Source organism: Phyllobates terribilis, unplaced genomic scaffold (assembly GCF_046119375.1).
Source record: "Phyllobates terribilis strain yellow unplaced genomic scaffold, ASM4611937v1 Scaffold_11__3_contigs__length_659146591, whole genome shotgun sequence".
NCBI classification, from domain to species: domain Eukaryota; kingdom Metazoa; phylum Chordata; class Amphibia; order Anura; family Dendrobatidae; genus Phyllobates; species Phyllobates terribilis.
In genome coordinates this window covers 190,052,886-190,070,733 of record NW_027362771.1, presented here as the reverse complement: position 1 = coordinate 190,070,733, position 17,848 = coordinate 190,052,886, and the positions used below count along the sequence as shown (strand labels likewise).

Here is a 17,848-nt window from a genome sequence, read left to right as displayed (position 1 = left end):
TTGCTTTTAATACATATGCTGCGGACGATTCATCAAGGCTTTTTCGCCAGATTTCTCCAGAAAAAAGCTATGAAAAGTTGCAAATTTTTTTTGCACAAAAATGCAACTTCTGGTGTCTTGACGCCATTTTCTCCCCAGTTTCGACAAACTGGGCAGAGCTGGGAAGGGGGTGTGGTGGCCCCCGGCTCGTCATATTCATGACAAATGGCAGCTGGATTAAGATTTGTGGTGAGGCATACATAGCGGTGCACACCTCTATGCACCTCACCTGATTAAGAGGCATGAGCCTCCTAATGAATCAGGAGTATCTGCTCCAAAACGCCCCCTCATCAAGACCGGCGAGAAAATGGCAGGTCTAGGTGAATCGCCCTCACTGTCTTTTTAGGTCTTTAATACTGAGCAATGAATCACAATGGACTAAATTCAACTTTTTTACACTGATCCAAATTTTGGCATTATTTGCATTCACTCAAGTTCATATTCAGTAAAACTACCATCAACAATTAAGTCAACGAATGCATAATTGTTCACCTCCTTATGGTTGAAGGGAATCTAGCAGCAATTTTTGCTATGAAATCCAAGAGCATCATAATGTTGGGGCAGAGAGCCTGATTCCAGCAATGTGTGCAGTTTTGATAGAATCCCTGTTTTCTCTGCTGTAGCTGTAGCAGTGGTGCAGAATGCTGAGCTCTGTATAACCCCGCCCACATCACTGATTGGCAGCTTCCTGTGTACACTGTACATTAGCAGCAAGCTGCCAATCAGTGGTGGGGGCGGGGTTTCACAGATTATCACTGCTCAACTAGATGTCAACTTCAAGACAGTCAGCTAATCTCTTGCTGATAAAACACTATTGAAACTACAGCAAGCTGCTGAGCAAGTGACACATGCCTGGAATCAGGATCTCTGCCCCTACATTATACTACTCTCAGATTAAAGAACAAAAATCTGCTGACCAATTCCCTTTGATATTGAAAAACGTACATAATCTGTATGAACTAATCTGATATTAGTCTGTTGATCAGTTCCTAAAAAGCCTATTCGGACCCACTATGATTTCATTGGGAGGAATCCTTACAGACTCTGTATAAAAGAATGTACAGCTGATAGTTTATACACAGACGTAGTCAAAACCCTACTAGACTATAGTAATCATAGTAATCAGAACTATGGTTTACTGTACTACTACTTTTCACTAGATTCCGCAATTCTGATTACTGTAGTCGTTTAAGTTTAATTTTTTCCTAATTTTCTGGAAATTCCTCATTTGTGAGTATGTTGGTTATACAGACATAGCGGTCTGTCATCCTTGGTTTCAGTATTTCATTATGACTTGCTCATGAAAAGTTTTGCGATATTGCCAGAAATCAGAAATTGTCTTTACCTGTATACAACAATGTTTTTCTATTCTCCTCCCCAGCTTTCGGCAATATACAGGTGCATCTCACAAAATTAGAATACATCGAAAAGTTAATTTATTTCTGTTCTTCAATACAAAAAGTGAAACTCATATATATTATACTAGATGGAGGCCCAATTCTAACGCATCGGGTATTCTAGAATATGTATACGGCCGACCGGGCGCAATCAGCAGAGCGGTGTTTGATATTGGTGCCAAATTTACTGATTGGCCGCGACCAATCAGCGAACCGTGTTAGTGAGGACCGGGGAGCGGCGCTGCCTGTGCGGGTACTTCCGCTGCGAGCAGCAGAAGTACCCCGACCGGCGGCGCCGCTCCCCGGTCTTCCCTTCACACTTGCTGTCGGGAGATCAGCGGCCCTGGAGGTCAGCGCCGGTCATCTCCCGGCTGCATCGACGCTGACCTCTGTGCAGAGTGGTGTTTAAATTTGGCACCAATATCGCTGATTGGTCGCGGCCATGACCAATCAGCGAACCGTATTAGTGAGGAAGGGGGGGGGCGGCGCTGCCTGTGCGGGTACTTCCACTGCGAGCGGCCGGGAGATGACCGGCTGCTCGCAGCAGAAGTATCCCGACCGGCGGCGCCGCTCCCCGGTCCTACCTTCAAACTTGCCTTTGGGAGATCAGCGGCCATAGCCACCGCTAGCCACATGGAGGTCAGCGGCGCCGCCGGTCGGGGTACTTATGCTGCTTCGCCGCTGACCTCCGTGCGGCAGATGAGCCGCTAACGGCCGCCATCTTGTTCTGAAATCCCGCGTCGCTGATTGGCCGCGGCCGGACCAATCAGCGACGCGGGATTTCCTGGACAGAAGGACAGACAGACTGGATAAGCCGATTATATAGTAGATAGATCTGTTTGTAATGACCCTATTTCAAGTGTTTATTTCTATTAATATTGATGATTATGGCTTACAGCCAATGAAAACACAAAACTCATCTCAGCCAATTAGAATAATTAATAAAACACACCTGCAAAGGCTTCCTAAGCGTTTAAAAAGGTCCCTTAGTCTGTTTCAGTAGGCTCCACAATCATGGGGAAGACTGCTGACTTGACAGATGTCCAGAAGGCAGTCACTGACACACTCCACAAGGTCCCAGAGTTCCAATTTTCATTTGGAAATCAAGGTCCCAGAGTCTGGAGGAAGAGTGGAGAGGCCACAATCCAAGCTGCTTGAGGTCTAGTGTGAAGTTTCCACAAGTGATGGTTTGGGGAGCCATGTCATCTGCTGGTATAGGTCCACTGTGTTTTATCAAGACCAAAGTCAGCGCAGCCATCTACCAGGAAATTTTAGAGCACTTCATGCTTCCCTCTGCCGACAAGCTTTTTGGAGATGGAAATTTCATTCTCCAGCAGGACTTGGCACCAGTCCACACTGCCAAAAGTACCAATACCTGGTGTAAAAACAACAGTGTCACTGTGCTTGGTTGGCAGCAAACTCGCCTGACCTTAACCCCATAGAGAATCTATGGGGTATTGTCAAGAGGAAGATGAGACACCAGACCCAACAATGCAGACGAGCTGAAGGCTGCTATCAAAGCAACCTGGGCTTCCATAACACCTCAGCAGTGCCACAGGCTGATCGCCTCCATGCCACACCACACTGATGCAGTAATTGATCCAAAAGGAGCCCCGGCCAAGTATTGAGTGCATTTACTGAACATACATTTCAGTAGGCCAACATTTTGGATTTTAAAATCATTTTTCAAGCTGGTGTTATAAAGTATTCTAATTTACTGAGATAATGTACCTTTGTGTTTTCATTGGCTGTAAGCCATAATCATCAATATTAACAGAAATAAACACTTGAAATACAGTCATGGCCAAAAGTTTTGAGAATGAAACCGAAATTATATTTTCACATGATCTGCTGGCCTCTGGTTTTTATTAGTGTTTGTCTGATGTTTATTTCACATACAGAAATATAATTGCAATCATATTATGAGTACCAATAGGTTATATTGACAGTTAGAATGAGTTAATTCAGCAAGTCAATATTTGCAGTGTTGCCCCTTCTTCTTCAAGACCTCTGTAATTCTCCCTGGCATGCTCTCAATCAACTTTTGGACCAAATCCTGACTGATAGCAGTCCATTCTTGCATAATCAATGCTTGCATTTTGCCAGAATTTGTTGGTTTTTGTTTGTCCACCCGTCTCTTGATGATTGACCACAAGTTCTCAATGGGATTAAGATCTGGGGAGTTTCCAGGCCATGGACCCAAAATCTCTGTTTTGTTCCATGAGCCATTTAGTTATCACCTTTGCTTTATGGCAAGGTGCTCCATCATGCTGGAAAAGGCATTGTTGGGCGCCATACTGCTCTTGGACGGTTGGGAGAAGTTACTCTTGGAGGACATTCTGGTACCATTCTTTATTCATGGCTGTGTTTTTAGGCAAGACTGTGAGTGAGCCGATTCCCTTGGCTGAGAAGCAACCCCACACATGAATGGTTTCAGGATGCTTTACAGTTGGCATAAGACAAGACTGGTGGTAGCGCTCACCTCTTCTTCTCCGAATAAGCTGTTTTCCAGATGTCCCAAACAATTGAAAAGGGGATTCATCAGAGAAAATGACTTTGCCCCAGTCCTCAGCAGTCCACTCCCTGTACCTTTTGCAGAATATCAGTCGGTCCCTGATGTTTTTTATGGAGAGAAGTGGCTTCTTTGCTGCCCTCCTTGAAACCAGCCCTTGCTCAAAGAGTCTCCGCCTCACAGTGCGTGCAGAAGCACTCACACCAGCCTGCTGCCATTCCTGAGCAAGTTCGGCACTGGTGGTAGTCTGATCCCGCAGCTGAAACAGTTTTAATATACGGTCCTGGCGCTTGCTGGTCTTTCTTGGGCGCCCTGGAGCCTTTTTGACAACAATGGAAGCTCTCTCCTTGAAGTTCTTGATGATGCGATAGATTGTTGACTGAGGTGCAATCTTTGTAGCTGCGATACTCTTCCCTGTTAGGCCATTTTTGTGCAGTGCAATGATGGCTGCACGTGTTTCTTTAGAGATAACCATGGTTAACTGAAGAGAAACAATGATACCAAGAACCAGCCTCCTTTTAAAGTGTCCAGTGATGTCATTCTTACTTAATCATGACTGATTGATCCATTAACACAGGTGTGGGTGTTGATGAGGACAGGGCTGGCGATCAATCACTAAAACGATGTTAGCTGCTCCTTTTAAGGCAGGACTGCAATGATGTTGAAATGTGTTTTGGGGGTTAAAGTTCATTTTCTGGGCAAATATTGACTTTGCAAGTACAGTAATTGCTGTTAAGCTGATCACTCTTTGACATTCAGGAGTATATGCAAATTGCCATTACAAAAAATGGAGCAGTAAACTTTGGAAAAATTACTATTTGTCTCATTCTCAATACTTTTGGCCATGACTGTAGATCACTCTGTTTGTAATGACTCTATATAATATGAGTTTCACTTTTTGTATTGAAGAACTGACAAAGTAACTTTTTGATGGTATTCTAATTTAGTGAGATGCACCTGTATAACTGCTAAACTTCCTGCTACAGAATAGACTTGTGAGCTTGAAAAGGATGAGGAGTTGAAGCCTGATGTAACATTACAAAGCGGTATAACTCTCCATTATTCAGGCTGCACACTGACACAGGAGAAAGAAGAAATCTGTAGCTTTATTTTTTGTATAATTACACACTTGGAATGTGTTGGGAACAGAGATTGCAGAGCGTAGTTTTTGTAGAATGGTGAACGTCCATAGATCACATCAGTATAGACATAGATGCTTCACAGTGAACTCCTGTATGACATTTTCTGCAATCTAAACTGAGACCATAATGCATATTGTCACATTGTACAGTAATACCATGTACTGTGCTTTAACACACATAAAATGGATAACAAAGCTGATCTGCTGGAAATTCTACAAATATCTTCACCACACAAATATACCTCCATGAATACTGGCACCACAATATTTCATTTACAACATAACTTATTATAATTTAATAAAGCAGAAAACACCCTTTGTATGCTCACTGCTTGTGATGAAGAGTTAGTTTTCTTGTACACAATGTCGTCAGTAATGTTGGAGGACATGGCTTTATGTTTTCTCGTTCCACCCGGCGTCTTTGGCTGCTTTACATGTGTGCACATCCACAGTTTCCAGACAGTCTTTGCATCGCACCGCGCAGCACCAGTGAAACTTGCATTCACACTTTACCATTTTGGTAATTCGGGCTGTGTCATATCCTCTTCCACAACACATAACCTCGCAGCTGTCCGTGCCACGAGATGACTGGTTACACACTCTGCCAGCTGTTCCAACTGAACCTATATGATGAAAAGAGAAGTTATAAAGCGGCTAATGTACATGTGCAGACATCTCTATACTGGGAAAACAATGATACCACGCATTTACTATACACAAGGCACAGTTTTCTTTAGGGTATACGGCGACTCGACACCTGTCGCGTAAGCAATGGTCAATCAATGTTGCAGCGCATTACAAGTGAATGGGGTCACGTTGCCACCCTCAGGATACTGAGACGAGAAAGTGACAAGAAGTCCAATCTAGTTATTTTTTTTTTTTTTTTTGCAACTTGCTTGTTGTTCTCTGATCGGAGTCACAATGCAACCCAATTAATTTGGAATTGCGATGTGGCAGCAGCATGAAGCAAACCTTGGTTGCACAGCCAAAGACACCATGTAGACCCACCCTTGAAATGCAACATTTCCATCAAAAGCAAAGCCATTTTACGCATCAGCATTATGGCTGCAACATCCATTCTCTTATATCACGAAAGGATTCTGTGGTCAGAAAGACAGCATAATATACTGTAGAGAAAATAATTGCTAAAATGAAAATTGCAACACTTTGTCATTTGAGGGACAACACTACTTGCCGTCCAATATTCTCTTCCCTACTACCGATGTTTTATGGGGAGAACTTCCCAGAAAATTATGATCTTTTTCAGTGCATGCTTATTTTATGTTCCCTCATATGGTTATTCTCACAAATCCAAATGGAATCAATGATTCTATATACACTGCTCAAAAAATAAACAACAGAATATAACTCCAAGTAAATCAAACTTCTGTGAAATCAAACTGTCCACTTAGGAAGCAACACTGATTGTTAATCAATTTCACATGCTGTAGTGCAAATGGAATAGACAATAGATGGAAATTATTGGCAATTATCAAGACACACTCAATAAAGGAGTGGTTCTGCAGGTGGGGACCATAGACCACATCTCAGTACCAATGCTTTCTGGCTGATGTTTTGGTCACTTTTGAATGTTGGTTGTGCTTTCACACTCGTGGTAGCATGAGACGGACTCTACAACCCACAGAAGTTGCTCAGGTAGTGCAGCTCATCCAGGATGGCACATCAATGCGAGCTGTGGCAAGAAGGTTTGCTGTGTCTGTCAGCGTAGTGTCCAGAGGCTGGAGGTGCTACCAGGAGACGTGGAGGGGGCTGTAGGAGGGCAACAACTCAGCAACAGGACCGCTACATCCGCCTTTGTACAAGGAGGAACAGGAGGAGCACTGCCAGAGCCCTGCAAAATGACCTCCAGCAGGCCACAAATGTGCATGTGTCTGCACAAATGATTAGAAATCGACTCCATGAGGGTCCGACGTCCACAGATGGGGGTTGTGCTCACAGCACAACACCGTGCAGGGCGCTTTGCATTTGCTACAGAACACCAGGATTGGCAAAGCCACCATTGGTGCCCTGTGCTCTGAAAGCAGGTTCACACTGAGCACATGTGACAGAGTCTGGAAACGCCGTGGAGAGTGATCTGCCTATAACATCCTTCAGCATGACCAGTTTGGCAGTGGGTCAGTAATGGTGTGGGGTGGCATTTCTTTGGAGGGCCGCACAGCCCTCCATGTGCTCGCTAGAGGTAGCCTGACTGCCATTAGGTACCGAGATGAGATCCTCAGACCCCTTGTGAGACCATATGCTCGTGCGGTTGGCCCTGGGTTCCTCCTAATGCAGGACAGTCCACTTTAATTTTGGGGGTGACTCCAAATCCAGGCCTCCATTGGTTAATAAATTTGATTTCCATTGATGATATTTGTGTGATTTTGTTGTCAGCAAAATTCAACTTTGTACAGAACAAAGTATTCAATGAGAATATTTCATTCATTCAGATCTAGGATGTGTTATTTGAGTGTTCCCTTTATTGTTTGAGCAGTGTAAATAAGGAGCACACAAGGTATGGGCATTGCATTATCAATCCTTGGAACACATATACATAATATGGCCATCTGCATGAGGCCCAAGATGCAATATTTGAAAATCGTCCTGTCTCTAGAAGAAACAGGATCTACTTTGTCTCATAAACATTTAACATGGATTTTAAATTTCCAAATTTTAAACTGAAAAAAAATCCTCAGCCATCTGATCCATTTTTCTCTTAGAAACAATACTGATTTTTAAGTCTGTTCTCTGTAAATTTTTGAAAGACATGGTTGAGAAGCAATAACAACATTTTTTTTCTATATATTTTTTTTTTTAATTGAGGTCACCGCAATAATAAGTCCTACACATGGCACCGTGGAGCCTAAATGTGACCATACTCATTAGGGGGCAGACAGACGGCCGTATTTTTCGTGCGAGGATCACATCGCAGTGCATGGACTGGCCCGGCACCTTTCCTGACCTGAGCATAACAGTGTGATGTATTTCTATGCAGCTGTCACACTCAGGTTAGGAGACCTGACAATCAGTCCGAGGATTGCAATGCGATTAAACATTGATGAATCAGGGCCATAGTTTGAAGAGCCGGTCGGGGACTATAGGTGGAGACCTGACTAGTCTGGCACTGCCCCGAAGCTGGCTTATCCCTTCCCTGCTATAGTTGATTGACAGGTCTCTCCAAATTGGAAGAGGCAGATATTTATCAATCAGACAACTCACTATTCATGCAACACCATTAGGGAGGCATCTGATTGGCTCCAAATCTATTCTGCAGCAATACATGACTCCAAACATAAAGCCAATGCCATTAAGAACGGTCTTCAGTCTAAGGGCTTATTCAAACATCACTTTTTCATGTACAAGTGCTATCCGTTTTTTTCATGGATAGCCCTGGTAACTATGATAGACTATGGGGCTGTTTATGTGTCAGATTTTTTCCTTGGTCCCTGCAAAATCGCGGAGAGATGTCTGATACTGGTCCAAGTGTCGGATCAAAATTGGCTTATGGGTCAGTGAAAAATGACAGCATTCAGATGCCGTCTGTGTACTGTCCATTTTTTACTGACTGATAGAAGGTGGAGAAACTTCTTTTTTTTCTCATCAGTGAAAATTCTGACCAAATTCTGATGAAACTGGTGAAAATCACTGATCCATCAAAAAAACTGACTTCTGAATAATGCCTAACTAAGAACAAGTCCTGGAAGTGATGGTATGGCTCCAAGAGCCCCGATCACAGCCTCATAGGGCTGTCTTGGATTACATGAAGAGACGAGGATTTGCACAAGCCTACATCTACGGAATATCTGTGGTTAGTTCTTCAAGATGTTTGGAACAACCTCCCTGCCAAGTTCCTTCATAAACTAAATGCCAGTGTATCTGGAAGAATTAATTCTCTGATGCTGTTTCGAAGATAAAGGGCTATCACACCAAAAATGTATTTGATTTTGAATTCTCTTGTGATCACTCACTTTGCATTTTGTTAAAGGGAATCTGTCAGCAGGATTTCACACCTCAAACTATTTATATGCACATGCAATACCTTTAGATGGCCAGTCCTTTCTTTCATTACTGAGAAATCAGTGTTTGAATTGATATGCAAATGAGGATGAAAGACTATTTGTACATCTGAAGCCTCTGTCACTCCAGCTATATTCCACACCCCGAGCTGCCTCTATTATGTGTGACTTCAGGCAAAGGAGCAGTCAGTAAAGCAGAAGGTGGTGGCGCTGGGCGGGGAATAGAGGCTTCAGATCTTACCATAGTCCTTCAGCCTTATTTGCATATCAATTCAAATGCTTCTTTCTCAGTAATGGAGGAATGAACTGATTATGTAAAGGTATTGCTGGAATTGTCCTTGAAAGAGCTACATGTGCATATACAGTGGCGACCAAAAATTTTGCATTTTTTTTTAAAGTGTGATTACTTCTGTCTGGTTGTTGTGATGCCATTTTCCTGGTGATTTTAGTTATCCAAAAGCAAATGGTTGTCAGCTATAATGATGAAAATTATGTTTGCCATTGTTTTATCCCTTTATGTGTTAGTTTTCAACATTTGTATATGCAAAACTTTTGACAGTCAGTTTTCTTTAATTAAACGACAATTCCTATATTCAAAAGCAATTTGGTTAAAACTAAGGCCTTGCATGATGAGAACTTCATGCACTTTCAATTCAGCACCAGGAAAATGGCATCACAACAACCAGACAGAAGTAATCACAATTTAAAAAAAAAAGCTAAACTTTTGGTCGCTACTGTATATACGCTGTGTGCCGAATTATTAGGCAAATGAGTATTTTGATCACATGATACTTTTTATACATGTTGTCCTACTCCAAGCTGCATAGGCTTGAGAGCCAGCTACCAATTAAGTAGATCTGGTGATGTGCATCTCTGTAATGAGGAGGGGTGTTGACTAATGACATCAACACCCTATATAAGGTGTGCTTAATTATTAGGCAACTTCCTTTGCTTTGGCAAAATGGGTCAGAAGAGAGATTTGAAGGACTCTGAAAAGTCCAAAATTGTGAGATGTCTTGCAGAGGGATGCAGCAGTCTTGAAATTTCCAAACTTTTGAAGTGTGATCACCAAACAATCAAGCGTTTCATGGAAAATAGCTAACAAGGTCGCAAGAAGCGTGTTGGCCAAAAAAGGCACAAAATAACTGCCCATGAATTGAGGAAAATCAAGCGTGAAGCTGCCAAGATGCCATTCGCCACCAGTTTTGCCATATTTTAGAGCTGCAACGTTACTGGAGTATCAAAAAGCACAAGGTGTGCGATACTCAGGGACATGGCCAAGTTAAGGAAGGCTGAAAAACGACCACCTTTGAACAAGAAACATAAGGTAAAACTTCAAGAATGGTTCAAGAAATATCTTAAGACTGATTTCTCAAAGGTTTTATGGACTGATGAAATGAGAGCGACTCGTAATGGGCCAGAGGCTGGATCAGTAAAGGGCAGAGAGCTCCACTCTGACTCAGAAGCCAGCAAGGTGGAGGTGGGGTACTGGTATGAACTGGTATCATCAAAGATGAACTTGTGGGATCTTTTCGGGTTGAGGATGGAGTGAAGCTCAACTCCCAGACCTACTGCCAGTTTCTGGAAGACAACTTCTTCAAGCAGTGATAGAGGAAGAAGTCAGTATCGTTTAAGAAAAACATGATTTTCATGCAGGACAATGTGCCATCACATGCATCCAACTACTCCAGAGCGTGGCTGGCCAGTAAAGGTCTAAAAGAAGAAAAAATAATGACATGGGCCCCTTGTTCACCTGATCTGAACCCCATAGAGAACCTATGGTCCATCATAAAATGTGAGATCTACAGGGAGGGAAAACAGTACACCTCTCGGAACAGTGTCTGGGAGGCTGTGGTGGCTGCTGCACGCAATGTTGATCGAAAACAGATCAAGCAACTGACCGAATCTATGGATGGAACGCTGTTGAGTGTCATCATAAAGAAAGGTGGCTATATTGATCACTAATTATTTTGTTTTTGCATGTCAGAAATGTTTATTTCTACATTTTGTGCACTGATATTGGTTTACCTGGTGAAAATAAATAAGTGAGATGGGATTATATTTGTTTTTTATTAAGTTGCCTAATAATTCGGGACAGTAATAGTTACCTGCACAAACAGATATCCTCCTAAGATAGCCAAATCTAAAAAAACCCACTCCAACTTCCAAAAATATTAAGCTTGGATATTTATGAGTCTTTTGGGTTGATTGAGAACATAGTTGTTGATCAATAATAAAAATAATCCTCTAAAATACAACTTGCCTAATAATTCGGCACACAGTGTAGTTTGGGGTGTGAAATCCTGCTGACAGGATTCCCTTTTTTAAAAATGAACTAGTAACACTTCTATTTTTGAAAGCATCCTTAATTTGCAGCACTTTTTCCACACCTGCCTAAAACTTTTGCACAGTACTATTTGTGTACCTGTTCAGTGACGGCAAACAACCAATTTGGACTCAAAGTGCTTCAGTTGTGACCAGGGCACGATAATATCTATATCAAGTGATTCAGCCTTTACGATAGCTCAGTGATATGAAGCGTACACAAGTTATTTTCTTCACCTTACCAGTACTCTATCTTTTTGGCAAGTTTTGATACACATAACAATGCAGAAATCGACTGTAGCTATAATTGGTCGCACATTTTGCAGTAAGCCTTCCTGAAACTGTAATATTTGCTTGAGAAGATGCCGATACTTGATACTTTGCTCTTTGTAGATATCAACCAGGTATCATTCATCCATCATCAGTAAATCTAGAACATATGCTTCTCTCAGTTCTGATTATGGCCAACACAATACTGAATCTCATTTCTTCTTGAAAGTGATAAAAGAACATTTATTTGTCAGATTTACATAGCATTTCAAAAGAGAACATATAAAACTGATTAACCACTTCATTTGTTACATAGCATAAGGAACTTATTATGCTACAAATCAAGGCCAGACAAAGAAGTTAGTAAATGTATAGCAAAGCTCATCTCAGAGGTGCGGTTTACTATACTTCACCCGAATGTTACCATACCCCAATGTCCTACACACAATTTCACCGCCCTTCCATAAATTAAATACATATATCCAATTTAATTTAATTCTGTTAGAAATGTTTGTCTGGTTAGGACTTGATAATAGAAATAAGAAAAGGAGCATCAGGCATAGGGAAAGCTGTTTTTATCATTTGCAATCTAGAGGGCAACCTAAATTAGGTTTACCTGACGGCCTGCAGTAGATAAATTGGCTTTGTATTAAACCCTTTACGTCCAATGACGGGCATAGCACATCATGAGCTGGTGTCAGTTCCCTCACCATGACGTGCTATGCCTGTCATGACTTTGAACTGTCACTGCGTGTAAACACACAGTGACAGTTCAGTGCCGACAGCTGTGAGTGACAGCTGAGCGGCACAGGAACAGGTGCAGGGACCCATGCTGTCGGTCCCCGCACCCAGATAGCTGTGATCGGTCAATCAATCTGACTGTCTGATCACAGCATGACAGCACAGGAGGTGCTGAAATATCAGTACCTCCTGCCCAATCATAGGAGGAGCTCGGTGCTGCCAGTGACCGGGCCCCTGCACTAGCAACCAGGAGCGCTGCACTAGCTTGGTGACCTGGGGTCGTCATGATGACCCCCGGGTCACCAAGCTACAGAAAGCTTCTGAGCATGCTCAAAGCATGGTCTCAGAAGCTTTCTGTACAGATATAATGCATTGCAATGATAGTGCATTGCAATGCATTATACCTGTGAAAAAAGTGAAAGTTCCATAGAAAGACTAGGTAAAAAAAGTTTAAAAAAATGAAAAAAATCTAAAAAAAAAAAAAAAAAAACAAATATTACATTAGTAAATACACATTTTTATGTAAAAAAAAAAAAGAAAAAAGTATACATATTTGGTATTGTCGCATTCGGAACGATACAATCTATAAATGTGTCCACTATTTAACCCCTTCAGTGAGTAAAAAAAACATTGCAAACTATACTAAATAAAATCAATTCTTCACCTGCTGTTGATTTGTTCATTCTGCCTCCCAAACATTGTAATAAGGCTCGGCGCACATTTATCTTACGCTCTGCGCTGAGCGCTTACACCGGGGTCACTGGAGGGGGGATTCTGCTCTTCTAGCACTTAGGGGCTCTGTATATGGAGTCCGTAAACTATTCTAGGAAAATCTGCGCACCAAGAGCCAAATAGCACTCTGTCCCTCCTGAGTCTAACTGTGTGGCTAAGCAGTACTGTACAGCCTGTGACAAAGTCACTGGCAGAGTGCTGGTGGGGAGATATGTTTCACTGAGGCTGTTGGCTTCAGTGATGTGAAACCTGGAAGTTTTCTCCAGCATGTTATGTGTCAAGAGGGTTAATCAGCCATTTTTAATGGCCTAGATTTTATGTGAACCCCGGGGTGTGGTCTGGGATATAAATATCCAGCCTGTTGAGTCATGTGGTGTTCAGTATCTGGAGAGGCTAGCTCCAGAGAGAGTAGATTGCATTTTTTTCCTAACCTGAATCTTGTGTGTTGTTAACCCTGAGTGGCTGGACCCTGGCTGATGTAAGGAATGTGCTATATATTTTTATTTTGCTTTGCCGTTATGCCAGAAGGGCCGTGTTTATTTTATGAACTCTATATTGTTTATGGTGTTTTTAATAAACCAATCAGAAACTTAAAGAGACAGCGTTCCGTGTCTACCTCCAGAGTGAGCCAATCTACCACAAACCACATAAGGGGTTCCACATTCAGCAGAACACATTCATTCCACGTTCAGTGTGACACATTTTGGCTCCATTTTTTTTACCAATTTCCCTGTGTGAAAATGTAAAATCTGAGGCTAAAACGAAATTTTTGTTGTTAAAAACATAATTATTTTTTCTTCACTGCCCAATGGTATAAAATTATGTGACACACCAGTGGTGTCAATATGATCACTACATGAATTCCTTGAGAGGTGTAGTTTGTAAAATGGGGTCACTTATGGGATTCTGCTGTTCTGGCAACTCACGAGCTCTCGCTGTGGGTCATGGCACCCACAAACCATAACAATAAAATCAGCACTATAATATGGCACGCCTTCCCTTCTAAGCTTTTCACTCTACCTCAAAAGTAGTTCCTGATTACATGTAGGGTATTGACGCAATCAGGAGAAATTGCACAACAAACTGTGAGGTCCATTTTTTCCTATTAGCCCTTATAAAAATTAAAAATTTGGGGCTAAAACAACATTTTAGTGGAAAAAATGTAATTTTTTATTTTCACAGTTCAACATTATAAACTTCTGTGAAGCAACTGAGGATTCAAGGTGTTGGCCACATATCTAGATAAGTTCCTTGACGGGTCTAGTTTAAAAAATGGGGTCACTAGTGAGGTTTTTCCACTGTTTAGGCACATCAGGGGCTCTCCAAACACGACATGGCGTCCACTCTTGATTTCAGCCAACTTTGCGTTCAAAAAGTCAAACGGTGGTCCTTCCCTTCCTAGCCCTGCCATGCACCCATACAGTAGTTTTCCGCCACACATGGGGTATCGGCGTACTCAGTAGAAATTGCACAAGAATTTTTGGGGTCTATTTTCTCCTGTTACCTTTGCAAAAATAAAAAAATTGGGGCTAAAAGATCATTTTTGTGGAAAAAAATGTGATTCTTTATTTTCACGGCTCTACATTATAAACTTCTGTGAAGTACCTGGGGGTACAAGGTGCTCACCACACATGTAAATACTTTCCTTGAGGGGTCTAGTTTTCAAAATGGGGTCACTTGTGGGGTGTTTCCACTGTTTAGGCACATCAGGGGCTCTGCAAACGCGACATGGCGTTCATTCTCGATTCCAGCCAATTATTGGTTCAAAATGTCAAGAGGTGCTCCTTTCTTTCCGAGCCCTGCCGTGCACCCAAACAGTGGTTTTACCAAACATATGGGGTATCGCCGTGCTTAGAAGAATTTGAACAAATTTTACAGTCCATTTTCTCCTGATTCCCTTGTGAAAATAAAAAAAAATTGTGTCTAAATAAAATTTTTGCGAAAAAAAGTTCAATGTTCATTTTTTCCTTCTGCATTGCTTCAGTTCCTGTGAAGCACCTAAAGGGTTAATAAACTTCTTGAATGTGGTTTTGAGCATATTGAGAGTTTTTAGAATGGTGTCACCTTTGGGTATTTTCTGTCATATGGACCCCTCAAAGTCAATTCAAATGTGATGTGGTCCCTAAAAAAAATGGTTTATAAATTTTGTTGGAAAAATGAGAAATCGCTAGTCAACTTTTTACCCTTATAACTTCCTAACAAAAAAATTATGTTTCCAAAATTGTGCTTATGTAAAGTAGACATGTGGGAAATGTTATTTATTAACTATTTTGTGAGGCATATCTCTCTGATTTAAGGGCATAAAAATTCAAAGTTTGAAAATTGTGAAATTTTCAACATTTTTGCCAAATTTCTAATTTTTTTTACAAATAAACACAAGTCATATCAAAGAAATGTTACCACTATCATGAAGTACAATATGTCATGAAAAAAACATTCTCATAATCAGGGTGAATTAAGGGGTGAAAGCACATTGTTCCACTGTTATTACTGCTGATTGCACAGTAGTATTATTTAGATGTTATTGTAGGACACAGTTATTTAGCAGCACAATTTGTGATAACCTTTACAACAATTTTGGGCAGAATGGTGGCTCAGTGGTTAGCACTGGAGCTTTGCAGATCTGGGGTCCTGGGTTCAAATCCCACCAAGGACAACATCTGCAAAGAGTTTGTGTGGGTTTCCTCTGAGTTCTCTGGTTTCCTCCCACACTCCAAAGACATACCGATAGGGAATCTAGATTGTGAGCCCCGATGCAGACAGCGATGATAATGTATGTAAAGCGTTGCCGAATATGTTGGCGCTATATAAAAATAAAGATTATTATTATTTAATTGCTTCATTGAGTGTAAAACAATGAAGTGGAATTACATTCCTTGATTAAAGGGAATCTGTTAGTAGGATCAACCCTCTTAGTCTGTCTATATGGGCTTGTAGGTAATTGGAATCTGAATAAAATGATACCTTGATATCTGTGATCCGATATCTCATTCCCAAGAGAAATACTTGTTTTACTTAATATGTAAATCAGCTGTTAAGATCTATGGGTGGGACATAGATTCCCTTTAGAAAATGCCTACAGAGCTTAATTTAAATGAAAGGGGGCATTCTCAGTGGGAATACGTAATGACTGACAATCTGTCCTCCTAAGTTAAATGTCTCACACTGATCGCATTTAAAATTCTGTAAGCAGATTCTCCAGGAGATCTGTGTCCCACCCATAGATCTTAACAGCTCATTTAAATATTAATACAAATGTGGATTTCTCTGGAATAAGACATCAGATCACAGATATTAATGTATCATTATATTCAACTTCCCATGACCTGCCATATACTGTAGACGGCTTAGGCGGGTTGATCCTAGTAACAGATTCCCTTTAAAGGGGATGCTCTTTTCCTGGACATTTTAATGGGCTATGCAGTGGATGCCCGGTAGATTTGGGTCCAACTGGGATCTGTACTTATCTCGAGAACAGAGCCATTGGTAGACAGTGCTTAGCACTGAAAATTGCAAATCAAGTAAGCGCTACAATTTTTGTAGCACCCATATAAAACTATGGAGACCAGCTCTCCATTCCAGACAGCATGTGACAGGACTCATCTCGAGATAGATGCATGAACTATTAAGACAAGCTTCTATCAAGCATTTATGGAATATGTTCTCAATATGCTATACATGTCTCAGAAGGTAACATACCATTAAAATATTTATCACTTTGTGCCTATAGCTCCTATGCAGAGCTGTGTGTCTCCATGGCAGAATATGAACACATGCCATACAGCAAGAACAGTGTTACAGACGGTGATATTTTATGATTATTAGGGTAATGTAAATCCTAATTGAGACTTTGGAACACTGAACAAAGCTGAATAGCTTCAACAAATGGCCATTCAAATAGTCAGATACGACAATATTCCTATTAACGATACAGAAATAAGTAAGGCCACGCCATTATGGCATCACATATTAGCAGATCACGTCAGTGTCAATTTTTGGGGCATAATGACCATATTGAAATATGTTGTATGATATCCTATATTACTAAACTGGTGAAAGGCAGCAGAATGCATCAAGTGCTCTTGCCCTGGTTATTTCCATATTTTTCTGCAGAATTTAGAATACATAATTTATAATGAACATGTAAATTTTGGAATAAATCATAGTAAATACCTATATAATTCTAAATTATAGGTTTTAATATGCATCTTCTTCGTTGCTTGCTCTGTCACAGAAAATTAAAGTGTACATTTATAGCCTTGGCAAGAAACGTTAAGTAGCAGTCAAAATCATTGCTATTGCAGGCAAACGAGCTAGTAAAGTAAATGACTAGACTTCATATCTATAGAAGCCTGTGCTTAGAAATCCTACAAGTATGATGTCCCCTGAAGCTGCTGTCACCTGGACACATAATACTGTTTAAGACATGGGGACTTAGCACTTCTAAAGCACCTACAGACTGCATATTGCATTCCATTGCTGCATGTTGAAGGATATCCTTGCAGATGTCTAATAGGTAATAATAATTGTTGACACTTTTATGATATGCGTTACTCAGTGCTCCACACAAACCTGGTATGGCTGCCCTCCATCCTACCTTTCCCCAGGGAAGGACGTTCTGTGGTGAAGCAATGTGCTAGACATCAATTACTACAAACAGACTTGGTCATAAAAT

The 17,848-nt window shown here is 41.2% G+C and overlaps 1 protein-coding gene across 1 annotated transcript in view; it reads right to left on the bottom strand.

Annotated features, from left to right (window-relative positions):
• Positions 1-4,882: 4,882 nt before the first annotated feature.
• The window catches only part of WNT2 (Wnt family member 2), a 149,034-nt gene continuing 136,068 nt past the window's right edge, over positions 4,883-17,848 (bottom strand). The window contains exon 5 of the mRNA XM_073651906.1: positions 4,883-5,712. Coding sequence (XP_073508007.1) covers positions 5,483-5,712 — 230 coding nt within the window. The 3' untranslated portion in view covers positions 4,883-5,482. The remainder of the gene's footprint in view (positions 5,713-17,848) is intronic.